At 36.8% G+C, this 22,278-nt stretch overlaps 1 protein-coding gene across 2 annotated transcripts; it reads left to right on the top strand.

Annotated features, from left to right (window-relative positions):
• Positions 1-1,506: 1,506 nt before the first annotated feature.
• Positions 1,507-21,501, top strand: LOC120416539 (purine nucleoside phosphorylase). Of its 2 annotated transcripts, none has more exons than XM_039578261.2 (3): positions 1,507-1,710; positions 17,674-17,947; positions 20,688-21,501. In XM_039578261.2, the coding sequence occupies exons 1-3, from the start codon at positions 1,670-1,672 to the stop codon at positions 21,267-21,269; spliced, it is 897 nt and encodes a 298-aa protein (XP_039434195.1). In that variant the 5' UTR covers positions 1,507-1,669; the 3' UTR covers positions 21,270-21,501. The 2 variants fall into 2 exon arrangements, with proteins under 2 accessions (XP_039434195.1, XP_039434194.1); XM_039578260.2 differs by lacking the exon at positions 1,507-1,710 and adding an exon at positions 12,304-12,940.
• The last annotated feature ends 777 nt before the right edge of the window (positions 21,502-22,278 follow it).

The following is a 22,278-nucleotide window of genomic DNA, read 5'->3' as shown; positions in this document are numbered from 1 at the left end:
ATCAATAAAAAATATCCAAATATTGTGCAAAAAAAAATAATAATGCTTAAACTCTTCCCAATTCACCACATGTGTCCCGATTTGCCCCGGATAATGGTACACATTTAATTTCATTTTAACTAACAATAAAAAAAAATAATGAAAAAATGATTTTCATCCTTTCGATTTTGCGCCCTTTTCGTCATGTTACTCCCCATAATTTTGACACTAGACTCCAAAACTTTGCTACTTTTTAGGCTTCAGTGTCATTGTATGCAGATGACAGCCGTAGTATCCCCTTGATTTTAGTCAAATTTGATTAATGATTTACGTCTGTTTGTCTGTGTAAAATCACTAGAGCATGCTGAAAAATCTACTTGTAGCACCTTGTTGCATAAACTAGAATTTTGAAATACATTTGACCAATATTTTTCAAGAACCGCTTTTTTATGTGAAATTTATATACTTTTTCAAAGTTATGGTTGTTTAAAAATTAGCAACATGTCAAAGATTTCATAAAAAAACATCGTTTTTCCTAAAGTTTTATTTTTTTTATTTTAGCTCCTGATTTTTTTTAAATAAAGGGGCGCCTTTATAAAAAAAACTATGAAAAAATTTGCACTGTCCTAATGCTAAAAGTAGAACCACTGCTCCAGTAAAATCTGATCAACTACTTAGCAACTGATGCAATCTAAACAACAAGATTTCCTCCCTCCAGCAAATCATCCCGATTGATGCTTGTTATTAAACACATTCACCGTGATTTAAAACGGATTGGTAAACGATGTTTTTTTCCTTATCTATTCGTCAATGAACCACGATTTTTGAGCGGAAACCGCTCGTGGCTTGGAAACTAAATTCTATTTTAGAGTAATTTTTAGGTAAACATGTTTTTTCCATGAAAGTAAATTTATTTTGAATATCAACTGTATTTGCTTGGAAAAAAAGTAAATTTATTTTAATATGAAGTAACTTTTTATAAACGTTCATAACATGTCCACCGATTCCGAGTCACGACGTTCTAGCAGGATTCTAGCAGAGTTCTTACAGAACTGGATATTCTTACAGCATTCTAGCAGGATTCTGGCAGAATCAGCTCTACTAGAATATTTCGTGACAGACAAACAATTTCATCAAGATTGAACTAAAAATATTGTTCTAATCCAACTTTACGAAAACAACACACTCACGTCTCGTGATTCAAGCCTGTTTGTTCCCTAGGGATTTTAAAAGGACTTGGACCAAGTAACTCTGACGTCGGCTTGTAGTGCTATCACGTCACTATTCAAAATGAACCGTCTTACAAAACCTCGTGGCTCGTTCCAATCCAGCATGTGTTTACTCTTTTTTTTAGTATAATCTGATCACGCCAATCCCCTCTGAAACTACGGGAAAACAAAAATAATTATACTAAGAAGACACTCCCTGTGTACGGTGATAGTGCTGCTAAGAGTGGTAGTGCAGCAAAATGAGAAGGGAAAAAAACTATCAATTATAAATATAACCGGCGATCTTGACACACGAACCAATCAATAGTCAACTGCCAGTGGAAAAGGATCTCCCGCGAAGTGAAAGCAAGAAAGAAAATTAGCAAGGAGCTGCAGATTTACAGTGATATAAAAATAGTTTGAAGAAGAGTGAAAAAGTGTATAAAAAAGTGTCTGACCAAGAACAAAACTAAGGTTTAAAAATGACTTCTTTCAACGACTGCAAGCTGAACTTTGGACGAATGTGAGTTTTTTTTATATGATTTGAAAATCCGAAAATTATATCTAACCAATATTCAAAAATAAAACTATTATTAAAAAAAAGTTTGAAAATATCAGAAATTTCAGATTTGCCAAAGTTTTATGTAAAATCATCGGATAATTGAATCATGAGAAAAAAAACTTTTGTTTATTTATGATCCCGAATTTAACTACAATGACCCCAAATTTGTAAATTCCTTTAGAGTATTCTAAAAGTCATATTTAAGGTCAGAAAAGTTGATTGAAGTATAAATTTCGCAATTTGGTTGTAGACCTGGGGAGAGTGGGGAGACTTGATCCTCGGGGACACTTGATCCCAAGCCTGTATGTCAGCATGTGGGTAAAACAATTAGCTTTGTTCTAGAAAGTTGTGCGAAATTAACTAAAACTCATTGTAGAAAACAAAGAAAAAAAAAATAAAAAATGTTTAGATTGAGCTACACACATTTTTCTAAAAAGTGCTGCAAAAAACTTCCAAGAGATCTCTTTTCTTTGTTTTGATAAGTATAAAAAACACTCAAAAATTACTCAAAAAATATTTTTTATACATGAATTGTTTGATAAACATATCAACTCCAAAACCCTTACGCATTTGACGTTAAATTTATCGTCATACTATTTTTACTATCAATTGTTTAAAAAAGTACGTTTAGGGAGACTTGATCCCTGCATTTTTACAATCACTGGAATCAGCATCAATATTAAATAATTGAGCTGGGTTTTCGTACATAGTTTCCTTTAGTATAGTTGTACATAACTTACTGCAGTGTGCACCATTTTCAAAAGTTTTGTTAACAAAAATTACCAGCTTTTGTAAACATGCTCAATTTTGGTCTAAAAGAGAAATTTTAAGTTTTTAAATATTTTGCATGCTAAACTTGTTATATTGTGAACATAAACGTACAGTTTTAATGTGAAATTGCTGTAACTTATAGAAAATTAAAAGTTTGGATGAATAAAAAATATTTTGCTTAAGATTTTTTTAAAATGTCAAATTACCCCCAACATTTTGAAAATGCCGGTTTAAAATATTTTTTTAAAACGCTTGGCATGATTCGAAGAGTTTATCTGATGAAATACCCTTATCAGCCAAACATAGTTGAATGTTCAAGCTTTCAATTCATGCAAAAAGATCATAGTTTTGAGAGAAATTGACAGCGTTATGTGCGATACAAAAAAGGGGATCAAGTCTCCCCACTTTCCCCTATATGAAAATTGTATTCGAGCGATATGTTGCGGTATTTTCATGCCAAATTGTACAAAGAAAAGATTTTCATTCGGTCTTGCGCTCTTAGCTTTGGTTCTGGGGTAATTTCAAAGAAAGTTACACAGCAAAAAAAAAGTTGGAATCCAGCTGCGTGTAAAAGGCCTGAGTGAAAAATAAATTTTGCATTATTGGATGAATTTCTATGTAAAATTACCCCCTGAAATATGTAGCTCATCAGTATGGAAAACCTACTTGACCAATATGTAAAGCTCATAAATGGGCAACTCTCTACCAAAACCGGAAATGGATTTTATTCACTAGCTTGCCCAGGTCCTCGAGGAAGATGGGGCAACAATATGAGCGTTTTGAGAATTTCGTAGTTTATGGACACCCAGTGAGCAATTATAGCATTATAGCAATTATATTTCTGAGGATGGTGGTGCAAATGCCCCATGTTGCCCCATCCTGTGCACGCTAGTGATTTTATTTGTATTTTTTGATTTGGCTCAAACTTTGTGGGGGCCTTCCCTATGACCAAAGTAGCTATTTTGTGTCATTGGTTCACCCACACAAGTCCCCATAAAATTTTGGCAGCTGTCCATACAAAAACAGTACGTAAATATTTAAACAGCTGCAACTTTTGAGTGAATTTTCTGATCAATTTGGTGTCTTCGGCAAAGTTGTAGGTATTGTTGAGGACTATTGAGAAAAAATAGCCATTTTTTTATTAATATTTTTTTTTAACAAAAAAACTCAATTTCCCAAAAAAAGTATTTTTTGGATTTGGAGATTTTTTTTATATGTTATAGGGGACAAAACCCCGAAACTTTTGAGCTATAGAGAAGTTTTTTGTTTACAAAAATTGTCTTTTTTAACAAAAGTTATGTGCTGTGTATTGGAGGTCAAATAGGTCATTTGAAGTCTCTCAAGACATATTCAAAAGAAACTTGATGAATATGTATCGTTTTTCAACCTATGAAGAAATATCCTATGAAATAGAAAAAAAAAAGTCTTAAAAAAAGTTAAGTTCTAAACTAAATCTTTGAAATATCTAGATCTTCTAACGAAATATTTCAATTTACTTCGCAAAATTTTGGGACAGAGCCAAATATGTTTTGCCCCAATGTTCTCGGAAAAATACACAGTGTAAAGTTAGCTCTGCTTTAGAAATTTCTCCATTTTTTTCGAGAGCTTTCTAGAACAGATTCAAGGGAGGTTATTTCTGCATCTTCACTTTAATAAAAACAGCATAATAAAACTAAACCTCAAGAAATGCAATAAATATAGCGCTCGACATTGCCGGAGCTTCGACAAACAACATTAACCCCCCAACCTGTATCATGTGGATTTAAAAACAAAAACACCATCCTCTCTCCGCTTGTGGTCTTATCAACATCTTTCACAACTTTTGATGACGCTTCGTTGTTGGTAATACTCGATTGTGGGGTGTTTAATCCAAGCTTAATCAAACGGTGATCTGATAGGGTGTTTTCTAGACAACACAAATAACAACATCTTAGATTTCGATGAAGGGTTAATTGCTGTTCAAAAAATTATTTCAAGTATACAACAGATCTTGAAAGTTTTCTGTTTGTAGATGCAAGGTATGGAAATATCAAATAAGATTAAATCTCGAGGAGTGATGCAATGATGACCAGAGTTTGATCACGTTTCATGCTGTTGAATGACCCAGTTTTTTTAGGGTCTGGCCTGTCACTCTATTCCAATAAACAAAGTCCAACTGAAAATAGTTCAGACTCGCCGTTGCTAGCACTCATCTCCAAAAAAATATGCCATGTTACAAATAGTAGCCGTCCAGCTGTTAACAGGTTGCTAATTAAAACAATCACGCTGCTCCAGCCAGCCCTAAACCGGTAATCTTTCTGCGAGGAAATGACCACAAACGAAGCGACAATCATCATCTCTCTTGAGGGTCAGCCGCTGGGGCAAAACTCTTTGGAAAATTGACTTTCTTTTAATGTTTGAATTTGCTGGAAATTAGCCTTGACTTTCTGCAAAAATAAATTTATTGATTTTTTTCTCAAACCTTGGTCGAACCATTTCAAATGTTCGTGGCGAACCACCAACCAACGGGGTACAAACTAAAAAAGTGTCAAACGAAAATGTGACCAACCACCGGGGGTTGAGTGTGTAAGGCTTTCTTGTTGAAATTTACCTAGGGGGATGGCGTCGCTATTTTTAGACCACGTTTTCCACTTTTTTCCATCGAAACCAAAGTAGTCGGCTTCATTTTGCTAGGCGAGATTGGACGCCGTCTATTTTTAGAACATGACTCAGCACTTTTCCACTTTTGCACTTAAAAAAAACCAGATGGCAGCACGATGTAACACCACGTCCCTATTTTTTCTCAACTTGCCGGGACCCGTGGTGTACGGGTAAGCGTGGTTGCCTCTCTCTCAGTCGGCCTGGGTTCAATCCCAAAAGGTCCCGGTGGCATTTATCGCGACGAGATTTGTCTGATCACGCCATCCGTCTATGTTAGTCCCGAGGTTAGGTCGTTAGCTCAGTCCAGGTGCAGGAGTCGTCTCCCTGGGTCCTGTCTCGGCGGAGTCGCTGGTAGGCATTTTTTGCTAACAATCCAAAGGTCGTCAGTCCGAATCTCGGGGTGGATGGAAGCTTAGCCTTCGGACACCTAGTTTCGAGTTGGAAGGCAATGCTGTAGAGCGAATAATTTGATTTTTTGATTGTGACAACTTGCATCATTGTGAATTGTGATGCATTTTAACTCGATGATATAAATTTCGCTTCCATGACAAAATTTGAAAATTGAATTCTTTTAAATGTCATGTATTTTTTTAAGTTTTCCTCATTTCAAAATCAGCGAACATTTTACAACCGGTTGTAGTTTAAAATGTATTAAAATCAACAAAAAATAGCAATACATTTACACAATACACAACTTTATATTACAATTCTCATGCCTCAAAAAGCAATGACGACGAGGACGACTGACGACTTTTGAATCAGTATGGAATGTCTTTATTTTGCCATCTTTTATTTCATAAAATTATTTTTAATAGGTCCTTTTCGGTACTGGGATCTGGTTAGGACCGAGTCGGCTTTTGCAATTACATTGATCTTAAAGCTAAGAGTGATTACAGAGGATCTTGTGTGTAAATTAGGGCGTCCCATAAAAATGAAAAGTTGTCAAATCTTTGGTGCTCACCCCTAGAATGATAGATTAGGATGTCAGGAACAATGTTTTCATACAACAAAAAATTCCCAAAAATGGTTTACAACTCGCGCGTGGAGCTTGAATGAAAAAAGTGCATTTTCGAGTATTTTTCAGAAATGTGCGTAACAATCATACTAAAGTCATTCAAATTAAAAACTATTTTTGATCTATAAATCATTTTTCTCGACGAAAAGAGGCAAGGGAGCGTTCTTTTATTACGTAACGCAAAAAATCTGATTTTTGGACCCCCTCCCCCCCTCGTAACAAAATTTCCATACAAATTTAAAAAAATTTGTATGGAGCGTAACACGGCCATCGACCCCCCCTCCCCCCCATCTGCGTTACGTAATAAAAGAACGCTCCCCAAGCAACTTTTGATGAGAATGAGAATATGCCCAAACTAGAGATCCTAAATAGGGAGACTGGTCGAAGTGAATTTGACGTACCCAAACAGACACGAGTTTGACGTATCCAAACGAGCATTTGCCTTTACGCCCAGCCAGGGTTGTTAAAATATCAAAATATCAGCTCTCAGCAACTACAATTATCCCGCCTGAATATTCATGCCTCAAATACAACTGCTCTTCTCTCTTCATTGAAACTCTCAGCGCCGAACATAGCCGAACACGTTTTCGTGTCCACCAACTCGCGATTGACATTTTCCTTTTCTCTCTCATTCCCGCTTCCACGATCATCCTACCGCAAAAGCGTTTAACCACAAAAGCCGCCACAAACCCAATTTCGCAAACGCGGTTTGACGGGACGTCATGCGTGGTCGGATCCTAATTGCCATCTCGCGTTCTCTCATTGCAGTTTTTGGAGAGATTGAGAGACTCAGCGGTGAGAGCGCATAGTCGAGGAAAAGGGGAAGAGTGATAGAGAGAGAATGACATCGCTGGGAATCACGAGATACAAGAAGAGATCTCACAAGCTATAGTGACGGCCCTATACTCTCGGATATTTTTGGTGCAGAGATAATCTATTGATAGCTTTTTTATCACTCATTTGCAACACTGCGCCCAGCAAAACTTATCAGTGTTGCCAAGCTCAAAACATACGTTGCCAGATCGATTCAGCAAGCTTAGACCACACAAGATCCTCTGTAATTATTAAGTCAAATGTAATTACGAAAGCCGACTCGGTCCTAACCAGGTCCCAGTACCGAAAAGGACCTAATAAAAATAATTTTATGAAAAAAAAGCATAGACCAGTCTCCCTATTTAGGGTCTCTAGCCCAAACACGTGCTTTTCAATGTTGTTATTTATACACTTGAGAGCAGCGCGGGAGAGTTGTCAAATTTCCTCGGCGACGACAGCGCCACAAACGGCTTGCCTTTCTCGATAAAACCGTTGCATGTTTTTACACAAGGTGGTGATCGAGCCAAAACGTCTGTTGTCTGTGCCTGAACAAATTCCTGTACAGACAAAGTCCATAAAAGCTTGTGTTTGGGCATAGCAGGGCGTATTAGGGAGAAAAAATTGTATTTTTTATCTAAAAAAATTCAAAAATCAAAAGCCTAATAAGCGGTCGTGTTTGAATGATGCTGGATAATCTGGATTGTTCATTGAAATTCACTAAAACCTAGTACACCAACGAGTAGAGCAACATTTTGCGAACATTTCTGTTTATTTTCACTTTTATTAAAAGTAATGCTATTCCTTTTATAAGTATTAAAAAAAAATATTTCAAAAATGCATTCTAATCAGTCGAGTGCATTGGGCTGCGCCCATTTTTCTATTTACAGCTTAGTTCTTTTTTTCTTCCAGCTCTCTTTTGGGTCTGCTTAGTGCTGCCAAAGTTGATGAAATTTTAAGCGAACACTCACGAAAAGTAGCATTCATAGCTGAAGTTTCCTAGCAGAACTTGCTCACTCCAACAGGCATGTTGGTGGTGTTGGTGGCCACCCTTTGTTCTTTATTTGCCTTCGCTTCTCGCTCGGTTTTTTTCGGCCTTCGATTGGAATGGGTATTCAAAATTCAAAGTCAGAAGACTTAGCGCGTTTGTTTTTTGATGGTGCTTGCTATTTATTTACATTTTTCGGGATTATTTTTCAAGTGAGTGACAAACTAATGTGCAAAAGAACATGTTGCCGGTAGTTGGAAGCAATTTTATATCTTAAGCGCTTTGAAATCGTAAGCGCTAGTGAAAAGATATTGATGGCGACTTTCGTTAAGCAGTTAACCGCTCATCTTGCATGTGGATGTGTGTGCCATCAAAATGATGAGAAATGCTCTCGCAAAATAGAAATTATGATCAAAAGCGCATTAAATTTGATCTTTTTTGCCAGTAAGTGGCATAAATTTGCGTGCTTACTTGAGGCGGTACTGTTGCTGGTATGTTTATAGCCTAAATAGTATTTTTGGAGCTTTAATCTAGCATCCAACTCTCCATATGACGAAGATAGGTGTTTGATTAGAAAGGGTATATTTCCCCTATTTTGGATATTTTTATTTTGCTCGCTCAAAAACGATAATTGTTAATAACATTTCATGAAAAAACATGAGATTTTCTCACAATGTAACGTAAACGACATATTTATAAGTACTGCTCTGTGATCTTCTCGATATGAACAAATAAAGCTATAATGGGTAACTATTTTTGAAAAAATGAGTTTTTTTTATAAATGAATTGGTTTTATTCGAATGTACATACAAAAGAAAAATCTCGTTCACAGCTTGAAGATATGAACTTTAATAAAATTAATTTTGATTTATGATTATTTGTCGTATACGTCACATTGTGAGTAAATCTAGTGTTTTTTCATGAAATGTTGTTAACAAATATCGTTTTTGAGTAAAAAAAAATAAAAATATCCAAAATATATGCCTTCCCGTTTTCAATCATAGGAGCCAATGTTTTATGCTAAAAACGCTTATATACTAAGAGTTTTGAAAATTCGGCACTTTTTGTTCACTAAAATGCAAATATCTCGGCTTTGCGTGGACATAAATTGAATGTTAAAAAAAGCAAAATGATTGTTATTACAAAGTTTGTACGTTCAATTTTTCAGACTTAAGAAGTACAAATAAGTGACGGAATTCCCCGAGAACCGCGCAAATTGTCGACGGATGGTGATAATTTTCATGGGTATTAAACTTGTTTACAACCACGACCCGCCTGTATGTTGCGTCTCCGAAGGCTCCTCGGCGCGCTTGTGCGTCACTCATGTGCTAGTTTTGCAACATATTATTTTTCATATTTGTTATTATGATTGAAAAGAAAAAGAAAACAATAATTAACACACATGCACATAGACGACACGCTGCTGTAGTAATTGTGTGGCGCACAAGTTGAAGAATTTGCGGGACATTTTTTTTCTACTTGCTGTTATCAGCTCAATTGCTTCGGTACAGAAGATGGACATTTGTAGCCTGTCAACGCTTCCCTTCTGACAAGGTACAACGGTTCCGTGATTGTTATGTTATTTTACACTACACGTGTACGCTCTGAGATAGGCTGACGGAGACTTCGCATAGATGCTTGTTACGTGCGAATCGTGCGCAATTCCTGCCCTGATGGAGGCTGAACTTTGACCGATTTGAGCATTTGACAGAACGCCATAATGGCGTCGCTATAACATTCCAGTTAGCTATAAAACTTCCGCTGTAGAGCTTGCTTTGAAAAAATGCAGTCTGCGAACTGTTAAATTACCTGAATGACATTGAACAACTTCCATTCTGGTATCAAATTACATTCCAAAGCAAAAACTGCTATCAGATCAGAACCTTTCTAAATTCTGGCCAGACATTCCACGGCGTTGCTTCTGCAGCATCAGCCGTCCAGAACGCAAAACTCGCACATGTTGGGCCGAAAATTACTACTCTTTGGCTTCAGTTGACTGCATTCCTTTTAAAACAAAACCAGGAAAACAGGTGATCATTTACGGCGCGGGCTTTTGGAGCAGACACGCGAATCGGCCAATTTGCCACCATCCGTCCAGTTCCCCGGTTGTGTCGGACCAAAAAGAAGTTGCGACCATGCGTGAGATCCGATGTGTTTAGCCAACCGTTGATTTGTGAGTTCTCATGGAATTATCATTTCAAAACAAGACTGTGCGATTTTCGCACTTTTTTCATTGTTATTTTTTTGAAGATAACTTTCATATCTTTAAAAAATAATTCTAATGCTGATTAAACATGGTGATTTTTCGTGCTTTAACCTTCATTGAAGACCCACAATCAAGTTAAAACAAAAACAAGTTTCTGTTCCTGGTCCAAACTGGTTCGCCCAAATCACCTGATGTGGGCCTGACAACAGAAACGATCATAATCAGCCACGTAGCTATTCGAAAGGAGATTCAAATATTTGGGGGCCTGTCCCGCGTTGGACCAATCTCTGCACGTGCTCGGATGATTCAGCAGAAAGCCGCACATCGGAGAGGAGAAATGACGGAGAGATAAACGACCGTTATAAATGCAGCAATCGTTTTGAGGGCCCTGTCCCAAGTCTGACCTGACCTGGTAGCGTCGTCGTTGGGCTTATCTCAGTTCTGGGTATTTATATGATCGTTCAATAATTGAGTGACGTCAGTCGAAATATCACGCGAGGTCTGCCCCGGTGGACCAGCAGGGAACGGTGGCGCCGTTGAGGTAGCAGGTTTTGGATGGGAAAGGTTTCTGTTTAATTTTGGAACCGTGAAATGTGGTAAAGTTGACTTATTGTGGCACAGATAGAAATCCTGTAAGCAATCCGGAAACTCTATGTTTTTGAGTTCGTAACCATTGGAATGTGTTGAACATAGTCAACATTTTTTTCCGATTTCGAACAACAATGTTTTCGATTTTTAAAAAATGTTGACGATTTTGGAAACATTCCAATGTTTACGAATTCAAAAACATAGAGTTACCGGATATGTCGAACAAGAACCCTAAGTTCAACTAAAATAAATAGTTTTTGCAAAAATTTGAACTGCGAAATAATTTATGCACACGCTAGAATTAAAATATGGAATAACAAATAGAAAATCGAATAGCTTATTTCGTCGCCGTCGCGCTAACTTGCCGTAGGTGCATGTTGAGATAAATTTTCAATCCTGAGATATTCAATAAAAACCGAAAAAATCCGTGCATTTTTGTCACTTTTCATGTGAAAGTAGTTTCAATCTTGTCACTCCTTCGATGTACGGTGCGACAACTGGCCAAAGGGATTTCAGGTGAGAATGCGTTTGACGCACGTACAAGTTAGACTACCGTAAACATTTGTAATTATAACTCGGGACTCCCGCAACCAACTTCAACCAAACTTTGGGACATTGCACATAATGGTCAGCCAAACAACACGTGTTTGTTATTGTTTACATTACGTGTTCGCGTTTTTGTTTGTTCAAGGTCAATCATTAACAAGCGTTTATCTCGGAACGTCAAAAGCGACATACGACAAGTTAGCACGACGGCATCGAGGTGTACATCAAACTTCACTGAACAAAAAGCATCGAAATGCATAACATCGACATCTGACCACCCCTTATTCACCAAGCTGTGGTGGCCGAGACAGTTAAGTCTTTGGGTTAGTAAGTCAAAGGTCTCTGGTTCGATTTCCGTGGTCGACACCTTTGTTTTTTTTTGTTTTGATGGATAAACTTTTTTGCAAATGAACCTCGAGAGAATAATTCTCTCGCCATTATTCTCCCGGACTAGCGCTGCCCAGTTTTGGGTGAAGATACTTTGTGAAAGAAATTCAATCAGATCACTCTGCGGCAAATAATATGTTAAGAATTTTACAGTAAGGAACCTTTTAAGCTAATAAAAAAGAAAAAAAAAACCAAAGCCACACCAGCCTACAGTACAGGAAGCATTCACTTCAGCAAACGCAAAAATTTCATGCATACTAATTTTGAACACTCGCGATCACGATCCAGTTCTCGAGACCTCGTTTAACTCGTGCGCTGACAAATCATAAATTTTTCCCTAAACCTCAGGGGTTCGCTTAGCTCGAAACTACTTAAATCGATAGAATCTTCAAGAACAAGAACAAGAACGCTGCGCAAAGTGGCTTAGCCCGAGAATCGCTCTGACTACTGACGATTAAATGGGAGGCTCAATCACGAGTGAGGAGAGTGTGTTATCAAACCAAATTGAGAGAGAATGAGGCAGAATTCAAGTCTGAGAGAGGGAACGATTGAGCGAGGTGTCCAGCTGGGCAAGTCAACGAGTCACCTTAACTGGTCTGGACACAGATCAGTACTAATCAACGATCTGAGCCGAGTGGACGCTTGTAACTGATTGCTCTCTACATTTCGTTACAAAAAAATAAGCCTCAAAAACTTGTTTCAAAGCTTCAGCTTCCACAAAAAAAGGAAGAATCATTCAATTAATTCGTGTGTGATTGAAAGGTTTTCGATTTGGTGTGGCACTTACAGCGTGTTCTTTCTATGGTGAATTAACCGCCAAGAATCAACATTACCGAGCAACTTGTGATAGTGCGCGATTAAAGGCCAAGCACAGCAACGGCAAGATTAAGTGACGGTTAATAGCGCTGCACTTGAACTGCATTTGCCAATCAAAGTCGCGTGTTGCGTAATAACTTTTGTATTTTGCGCGCGCAAACTTTTGGGCGTGGGATTAAATCGCGAGTGATTTGTTTTTTGCTGAGTTTGAATATTTCGGTCAACACTGAGTATAGTCAAGTTGTCGTGAACGGGTTTTTTTTGGAAAGTTGCAGAGTTCGACAAAAAAAATGAGTGACAAGGTTTGCCAAAATGGAAATGGAACGGCGGCGAAGCCTTTGACGAATGGAATCGCCAACGGCGTTGACGAGAAAAACGAGGAGAAAATTGCGGGCGTTTTCTACAATGCGAAGGAGGCATCCTGGTAGGTGAACCAGAGGGTAGCGAGGAATGTGGAAAAATGTTGAGTTTGCATCTTTGAAATATGAGTTGTGTTTGCAGCGATTTGCCTTTTCATTTAGTCTCAACATGTTTTATCTACGTGGCCTCAATTGGCGCAATTTCATGTAATTGTGAGTTTTTTTTTACCAAATTCGGTAAATTAAACGAATTTTCAACTTCTGAACAGTTCGGTAAACTGAAAATTATCGAATTCGTCAAAAAAAATCCGAAAATCGGTAATAATGTTTATTATTATATTCGGTAAAATTTTGTTCATTTTGACAGATGGTTTACCGATTTTTCAACTACCGAATTCGGTAAATAAAACTTAGTGTGTAGCTTCTACTCAAGATAGACCAATATCATTTGCAAAAAAAATATAAGTTTGTTGGTTTTGCTTATGTTTTGTAATTTTGACAGTTTTCTAAATTAGTTTTCGAGAAGGCCCACTATAGAGCCGTTGCAAATATTTTTCAAACCGCAGGTTTAAAGGTACTAAAATAAGATTAACAAAAATATTGGTGCAAAATGCTCTTGTTGATGTGCGCAGGGTTAATTATGGTTAATTAAAAGTATTTTACATCGATAAATAATACATTTGAATTTTTGGAAGGGGAGGGTGGGCAGAAAAGCTTTGTTTAAAATATTTATCAATTTTCAAAAATAATAAGCAAATGGTTTAAAAAATAACACAAAAAATAAAGCATTTAAAAAATGCTTTTTTGAAGAACTAATGCTTAAAAATTGTTCGTGAGCTCAGGTTAAATAAATAAAATTCAAAATTGGTGATTTTATGGTAAATGAATTGATCAACTGAGAAGCTTCTTTTAAAAGAAAAAAATATGATTTTGGGAAAACTATAATTATCATTATTTTTTTATTGTGCGTTAGTGATTTTATTATCAAATTGATACTGATCGGAAATGGGTTCGGTTGTTTGACTTATTTAAATTTTAACTTGTTTCTAAGGTACAGAAAAAAAAAATTAAATTTGGTACAATGAAAAAATTTCCATTTTATGATAATTAATAAATAATTTAATTTTATTTAACATTAGCTGATATTTTTTTTTGTTCAATAGGCAATAGGCTTGCAATTTCCAATCAATCTTGATTTGAACTTAAGAATCAACCCGATAAGTATCGTTTATGGTACTAGTCGGTGAGTAACAAACCAAATATTTATCATTTTATCGCTTTAAAATTTATTTATTGGCGCGACTAACTTGCATAGCAGCACACACGCGCTCAAGCTAAACTCAAATGCATAACCTGACTGTCTCGGTCTTGTATCAGTTAAATCCCCCCTTTTTTCGCTTTGTGTGATAAGGTTCAATTTCCGATAATTTAACTCTTGTGGAGGGGCTCGTTCGTTGTCCAGCCCAGTTCCACATCAGCTGATTAAGTTTAAAAAGTAATAGTAAGGTAGGTTTTTATGGAATTTTGTCAAATTTGAAATATACATTTTACAAAGTTATAAAAAGTTTATGTATTTTTTTTATAATAAAATAGATTTAAAAAAATATTGTGATGCAGAGAAACCTCTTTTTACGCGGTGGCGTTACGCTTTTTATTTCGTCGATTTCTCTAAAACCATACAATATTTTTGCAAGCTTCAAAAAGCGTTTTGTAGATCTGAACAAAACCTACAAATTGCTTTTAAAAGATTGAAAAAATGTTGCGTCATTCCAGAGAAATCGACAAATTAGAAAAACGTAACGCACCGCGTAAAAAGAGGTTTCTCTGTATGAAACAAATATCAATGTTGTTGTCAAAGACCACACAACTTATCGCTGAATTCAATTAATTATTTGAGCTTGTTTCCACATCACAAAATGTTTGATAGGTTCGGACGGCTTCGGAGGGGTTCCTTTAAAGATTACATTTTTATGTTTCCCTTGTTTCCACCATATTTTTGGAAAGATTACAACGTCAGCTGATCGGCGCAAGGCTTACATAAATCTCGCGACGCACATGCACAACCCCGTGAATCAAAACATGACCCCTTGAATGGAGGTGATAGCGGTACAAAAAAAACATTTTGGTTTTTTTTTTCCTGTGACGAACGAAATTTGCCAGTTTTGATTACTTCCGTCGTGTGGCCGATTGTTATTGTGGTAAGGTGATGTGACTTTGACTTAGTTCAACTTTTGGTTTAATTTTGATTTTTTTCTACTCTTCATGGGTCATGGAAAAAATTATTTTTTTTACTTGATGAAATGCATAAAATACAATTACCTAACTTCTTTTAATCTGATTTCATACAACCAAATTCGAGCGCAGTCAAAAAACTTTTAAGATTGCCACTGACACTTAGGTTTGACAGCACGAAACATTTTTATTGACATTATTAACATTTGTAGTGTTCCTTTGTAGAAAAAAATGCATTGAATATTCACAAAAGATCACACCTATCAAACCGACCAGGCCTACTGTGTAAAGTTTACCATGATTCGTTGAATTGAATTTGAACGGATGTTCAAACAGACGAATGTCAAACATTTATGATGGTGCTGAAGATATCAAGTTTTGCTCGGGTTTTTCAACTGAATTGTATTTTTTAAGATGTTCAAACTATTATTTTTGATGATGAGAGAAAACGCCAAGAAATCCGGCTTCAATCAAATCCACAATATATTTGATTTAAAAAAGTCTTATTAATGTGAATACACTCAACCCCCGGTGATTGGTCACTTTTTCGTTTGACACTTTTTTAGTTTGTACCCCGTTGGTTGGTCAAAGTCAAACTTTTTAGAACTGTCACTTTTTACACGACGCTCACGCAAACTATTAAAACAAACGTTTGGTAGTTTGTGTGAACTCCGTGTCAAACTAAAAAGCAGGGGGTAGCGAAGAAGATGCCATCTTGGAAGTTCAGAAAACAAACACTGACAATCAGTATTATACATATTACTATGGTTACACGAAGTGTGTTATCCTGGTTGAACTCAAAAGTCCCATGCAAATGTGTAAAAGCAAACTGGAAAATGTGTAATGCCAATTATGAGTGTACGGGCGCACTGTTTTGTCGACCAAAAGAAAAAAAGCAAAAAAAGGTAAACAGAAAAATCACTTTTTTCGATATGAATTATCAGCCAATATTGGGATGGAATCTACAAGAATATGATAGAATTTGCCATCAGCAACACAATTCACGTGTTTTTTCAAGAATTTATCGTTTAAATTGCGGAAAATTTGAAAATCAAAAACCCAAACAATGATTTGTTATGGGCTACCATTTGACAGCTAGTGCTTTTGTTGTGGGCTCTCATTTGACAACCGTGCTAATGTCGACTGTTGTCAGTTTACTTTGGTCGGAATAGGGTTGCCATCCCCCCGCTAAAAAGTGACCCCGTTCGTTTGACAACAGTTGGTGTCAAACCATCGGGGTTTGAGTTTATAGAACATTAAAAAAACAGAATTACAATACTCTACCTTATACACGTTTGCACTGTTACTCTACAATACTTGTGTATGCGAATTCGCAAAAGAAGGACGAAATTGATAAGATGGCATATGCGCTTCTCAATTTACGCGCAATTGAATAATGCGTGGCAGATTATTTATTCATTCATTCATGAGATCATAGCGGCATCATTGCTACAAGAGGACTCTTGCCTCATTGAGCGGTCAAATGTTTGAACTTGAACTTTTGAAAGAGTACGAGAGTGACTTTGATATTTTGTTAAAAAAAATACGTCAAAGTTAAAATTTGCTAACGTGATCAACTATTTATCCAACACACTGAATGGAAAAATCGAACTCTTCAGTAACTTTCCATCCTTATTGCCTTTGTTAGGATAGCACCTTTTATGACCCCACCATTGGCACCTTTTTCCCCTCTCTCAATCTCCCACGATAGGTTAATGGATGCCGACGGCAGGCAAACAAAAGCAAAAAGTAAAAATCTGTTCAATCATGGACTATCGCGTTAATGGTCCTCGACCAAGACCTCCCGAAGGTCAGTTTATGGGCGACCTGTGCCGCGCCGCAGTGGTGGTTGTGATTGGGATTCCGTTGACGACCTTATCTTCGTTGAGTCCCACCTTCCCACCTTTTTTGTGTGTTGTCCTTTTGACAAGTGCCACTCTGTTTACGTCACTCGGCGTTGAATTCGAGGAAGGCGCGAGGCACTTGAAGATCCTCAACCTGTTGAGGGGCAGGTTGATTAATGGACAGCATTCCTTATCGGATAGGTGAAGTGATTAACCTTTTTTTTTCTTGTTATTTCGGTATTGTTGATGTTGTGTACAATGTCTTTTAAATCTTATTCACAGGACAAGTAGTTTTAACTTCTTGGAAAAATCTACTCTTATTAGCGTTTCTCAAGTAAGGAACCTCGAACAAAGTGTGTGTGTTTTTTTTTCAAGTTTGGACCTTGGTCTGGGCTGCAATAGGGAACAGAATGCAAACACGTGGGATTTTAGTTTACATTTAATTAAAATTTGTTTGAGAATAATGAAGATTAATCCTGTCTCAGCAAGCATTCTTAAATTCGTCATAAACGTGTTCTGGTTATTTGATCTTATTTTAGCTGCATAAATTCTACTCAAGTTTCACCCCATCAATGAAATTGGAGCGTGGGTAACAGAGCTCGGCAATAATTTTCCGATTAAAAGTTCCCCGCCTAATAAGACGTGATTGATCTACAAACAGCCGCATTCCGCTCACGAACTAATCGATGTCGCCTTGTCCGGATTCTCGTTCTCGTCCACAGGTACACCTACGACGTGCTGCAAGAAATCGCGAACCACCTGCTGGCGCGAACGCAGCTACGGCCAAAAATCGGCATCATTCTCGGAACCGGTCTGGGCTCGCTGGCCAACCAGCTGACCGACGCCGACTACATCGACTACCAGACGATTCCGCACTTTCCGGTGTCCACCGTCGAGGGCCACGTGGGCCGGCTGATCTTCGGGTACCTGAAGGGCGTGCCGGTGATGTGCATGCAGGGCCGGTTCCACTACTACGAGGGATACCCGCTGGCCAAGGTGAGAGCCGTTCGAAAGTGTTTCGTCCAGATATCAGTTTGCTTCACCTTGGAGTTTTTTTGGAACTCTTTCATCTGAGCCCATGGACGTTTTGGGTGATGGATTTACTTCACTTGGGAGCTCACTAATGATAAGTTATGGGCTCACATCACTGTTTCAATTAGGTTTTACGCCGACTCGGTTTTTAGGTTAGAAATTTGACAGCTTGGCTGCACTGTTTACATTTTTTACACGTGTGTCTCAGCAAAAATGTGTGTGCGTGTGCGTTCGTGACGTCACGCTGTAAAACCTAATTGTTTTGATTATTTTTCTCGTTTTCTGGTAAAGCTACCATTTTCATATAAATTGGGTACTAAAACCGTATGTAAATTTTTATGTACAACTGTAAAGAACAAGATTGAAAACCATTTCTGATCACTTTTTTTATTTTACCACAAAAAAAATGACAAGACAACATTTTTTCGATGGATCAACTATGGTCCCCTTGGAACGAACTGTCAAGTAGGACCTTTTCTGTCAAGAAGGGCCGTGAAGTAAATTTTTCAAAATTGAATTAAAATCCATTTTCAATCCTTTGCGGTCGTTCAAATGATCATAGTACTCAGAAAAATAAGCTCTATCGCTGTAATCAATAATATCAGGAATCTAAGCTTCATTTTAGGACCCAATTGTAAATTTAAAAGTCTGGAACATATAAAAAACTACTGGATACAGTTTAGACTCGATTATCCAAATATTTGTGTGGGAGTTCGGATAATCGGATAAAACATCGGCAAAGTATACTAGTACTATTGATATTTGTCGCCTAGAGAAGGGGTTGGCTTGGAATCGTGTTTCAGAGAGAATTTTATTAGATATCCAAATTATGCAAAAGTTTCCTACAACAGACCTATAATCAGGTTTAAGTGGTAGATTACTCAGACAGAAAAATATGCAAAAGTTAATATATATTTTTTGAAAATATCAAATTTAAATGATTTTTTTTAAACTATACACAGTTGATTTGCGTTTGTCTACCACACTCGAAAGAAGATTTTCCCGCATAAAAATTGTCCACATCGAATTAAATGTTTTTTCAAAAAAATATTCAAAATGTAACCTCATTTCAAACATGTATGTTAGGCTTGATTTTGAAATTTTCTAAATAGTTTCAATCAAAATATTGAAAAATTACACAAAGATTTCTTTTTCTAGCATTGAAAATCGAACCAGTAAATGAAAGCATCAAAGAGTTAAATATGAATTCTAATTGGAAAACATTTAGAACAATATATTTCTCGATTTGGTCCTAAAATGAAGCTTAAATTGCTGATATTATTGAACACAGCGATAAAGCTTATTTTTCTGAGTACAACGACCCTTTGTACGACCACAAAGTGTTTAAAATGGATGTTCAAATCAATTTTGAAAAATCCTTCTTGATAGAAAATTTCCTACTTGACAGACTTTAGTTGATCTATTGAAAAAATATTGTCTTGTCATTATTTTTTTTGCATTTAAATGAAAAAAAAAGTGATCAGAAATGGTTTTTGATCGTGTTTTTTTACCGTTGTACATAAAAATTGGGTATTAAAGCTCTATGTCAATTTCAAAACCAAAAACCATTTCTGATCACTTTTTTCATTTTAATGCAATTTTTTTTTGCCTAGACAACATTTTTTCGATGGATCAGCTATAGTCCCCTTGGAACGTGCTGTCAAGTAGGAGCTTTTCTGTCAAGAAGGACCGCGAGGTTAACTTTTCAAAATTGATTAAAAAATCCATTTTAAACTCTTTTGTGGTCGAACAAAGGGTCATTGTATTCAGAAAAATAAGCTTTATCGCTGTAAACAATAATATCAGCAGTCTAAGCTTCAAGCATTCATTAAACAAAATTGTCTTGTCATTTTTTTGCATTTAAATAAAAGAAAAATGGGTTCAGAAATGGTTTTAACCGTGTTCTTTACCGTTGTACATAAGCAGATGCACTAAATACAAAAAAATATCGTAACCATACTGTTTTAATCGAGGTTTTTATATTGAAGTATTGAAATAAAATCCATAACATTTTTAGAAAATTATGTTATTTATGACATTTATTTTTGACGTAAAAAGTTTCTTCTAATAAAAAAAGTTAAAAACTTTTACTGATACGACGATTTTGTTTCAATTGGTATGTTTTATATAATGTTTTTAAAGAAAAATGTTGACCATTGAAATCCCCAAATTTGGTAGAAAAAATTCTTACGGATGTTAACAAAATTTAGTACATATTTTCTACTAAAAAATGACTTCACTCACTGGAACCAATGAAACTCAAGGTTAGTGATGGTTTATGAACGGTCTGATAACATTTTTGTAAAAATGTCAGTTAAGTTCAGGTGTTTCACAATTGTGGGAGGCACAATAACATCACACAATTATGGAACAGGCAATTTGACGGCAGTGTTTTGCTGCTCTGGATAAAATAGTCTTGAAATGCATTTTTTTTTTGTTTGAAATGTGCTACTTTTACTACTGCATTAGCAAGCCAATGCCCAAATAAAGGTCCTGAAAATAGTAGGGTTGTCAAAAAGGATTCATTTGGCATGCTAATGACAAACTATCACAAAAGTGTTCCGAGTTTGTGGGTGTTCCGAATATGTGGGTGACTGTAGCAACAAATTTAACTAAATAAGCATTCAAAATAATTCGCTTATATGAAGATTATAACATTCTCCAAAAAAAAAAGTCTAATTCTCAAAATTTTATTATATTTCAGTGCGCCATGCCGGTTCGGGTGATGAAGCTGGTCGGATGCAGCCACCTGATTGCCACGAACGCCGCCGGTGGGCTGCACCCGGACTACAAGGTCGGGGACATCATGCTCATGAAGGACCACATCAACATCATGGGCTTCGCCGGCAATAACCCCCTGCAAGGACCGAACGATTCCCGCTTTGGACCGCGCTTCCCGAACATGTTCAACGCGTACGACTTCAAGCTGCTGAAGAAGGCCAAGGAAATCGGCCGGGACATTGGCATCGAGAACAACCTGCACGAGGGCGTGTACATCTGTCTGGGTGGGCCCAACTTTGAAACGGTGGCCGAGCTGAAAATGCTTCGAATTTGGGGCGTCGACGCGGTCGGAATGTCGACGGTGCACGAAATCACCACCGCCGTCCACTGCGGAATGACCTGCTTTGCGTTCAGCTTGATCACGAACCTGTGCATTCCGAGTTATGACCTGGAGGAGTCACCCTGCCACGAGGATATTGTTGGAATTGGCAAACGGCAAGAGAACACCTTGACCGAGCTGGTCTCGCGGATGGCCAAACATATTCACATGGAACTGAAGAAGTAAACGGTGCCGGAAAACGGGAGAATAAGTCCGCAGAGGTCTCTTAGGATAAGATGGAATTCGATTTCACGCATTCAGTTCATAATTTCGCATTTCTCTTTTAAAATTACGAGATTAAATAGGCTTAAGATGATAAGTTTTAATTTCTAGAACATTTGAAATGTACACCCTAATTCTAGATGTGTTATGAAAGTGCCGACAAATATACTCTATAAATATGCGTTTTTACCAATAACCGTCGATTTTTATTTCATTTATGCAAAGAAAACACCCTTTGAAAGCAATTTTCAATGAAAATAAAAGTCAACCCTTGATTTCTTCCTAGCGTGCGGACACCAGCACACCAGCATTTTGTCCCAATAGGGGACAAAAAAACTAAGTAGTGCACTGCCGCTCGAATCAAGTCCGTCCCATATGTATTTTTGTCAATTTTGAGATAAACCTAAAAATTGTCTTGTATGAACTTCTACTTTAAGCCTATTTCATAAAAAAGTTATGTTTGTTCTAAAAATTCCAAAACAAAAATCACTTTGGTGCTGTCCCATATGCAAAATAAAGGAAAGTCAGTTCCTTGTATAAAAATGTCTTACAAATCAACAGCAAAAATTGTCTAATAATTATATTTACTCAGACTATGTACCTAATTACTCACAGAACTTAAAAACATAAAGTTTTTCATATTGACGGTATATTTTGAATTTTGAAGCATAATAGTAGAAAACATATTTTGTCTTTTTTTCCTCATGCATGGGATAACCACGGTAATAAAATAAACTACATACCGTTGAGCTAATATTCAATACAATCAGTACTTTTTCATTCTTGAATGAATAGCCATGGTCTGGTTCTGGATTAGGTTCCTCTTCCGTTAAACGATTCTGGATAACTCAATTTTAGGGCCCAGATATTGATAATTGCAATCAAATATCTGCAGCAAAAGAAATAGAAATAATACAACGTTGCTGGTTAAATTTTCGCTGCTGGAATCATCCTCCAAATTAAATAAACCTGA

This window comes from Culex pipiens, chromosome 3, assembly GCF_016801865.2.
Source record: "Culex pipiens pallens isolate TS chromosome 3, TS_CPP_V2, whole genome shotgun sequence".
NCBI classification, from domain to species: Eukaryota; Metazoa; Arthropoda; class Insecta; order Diptera; family Culicidae; genus Culex; species Culex pipiens.
Note: the sequence above shows the minus strand (reverse complement) of the source record. Positions and strands in the feature narration are given on the sequence as shown.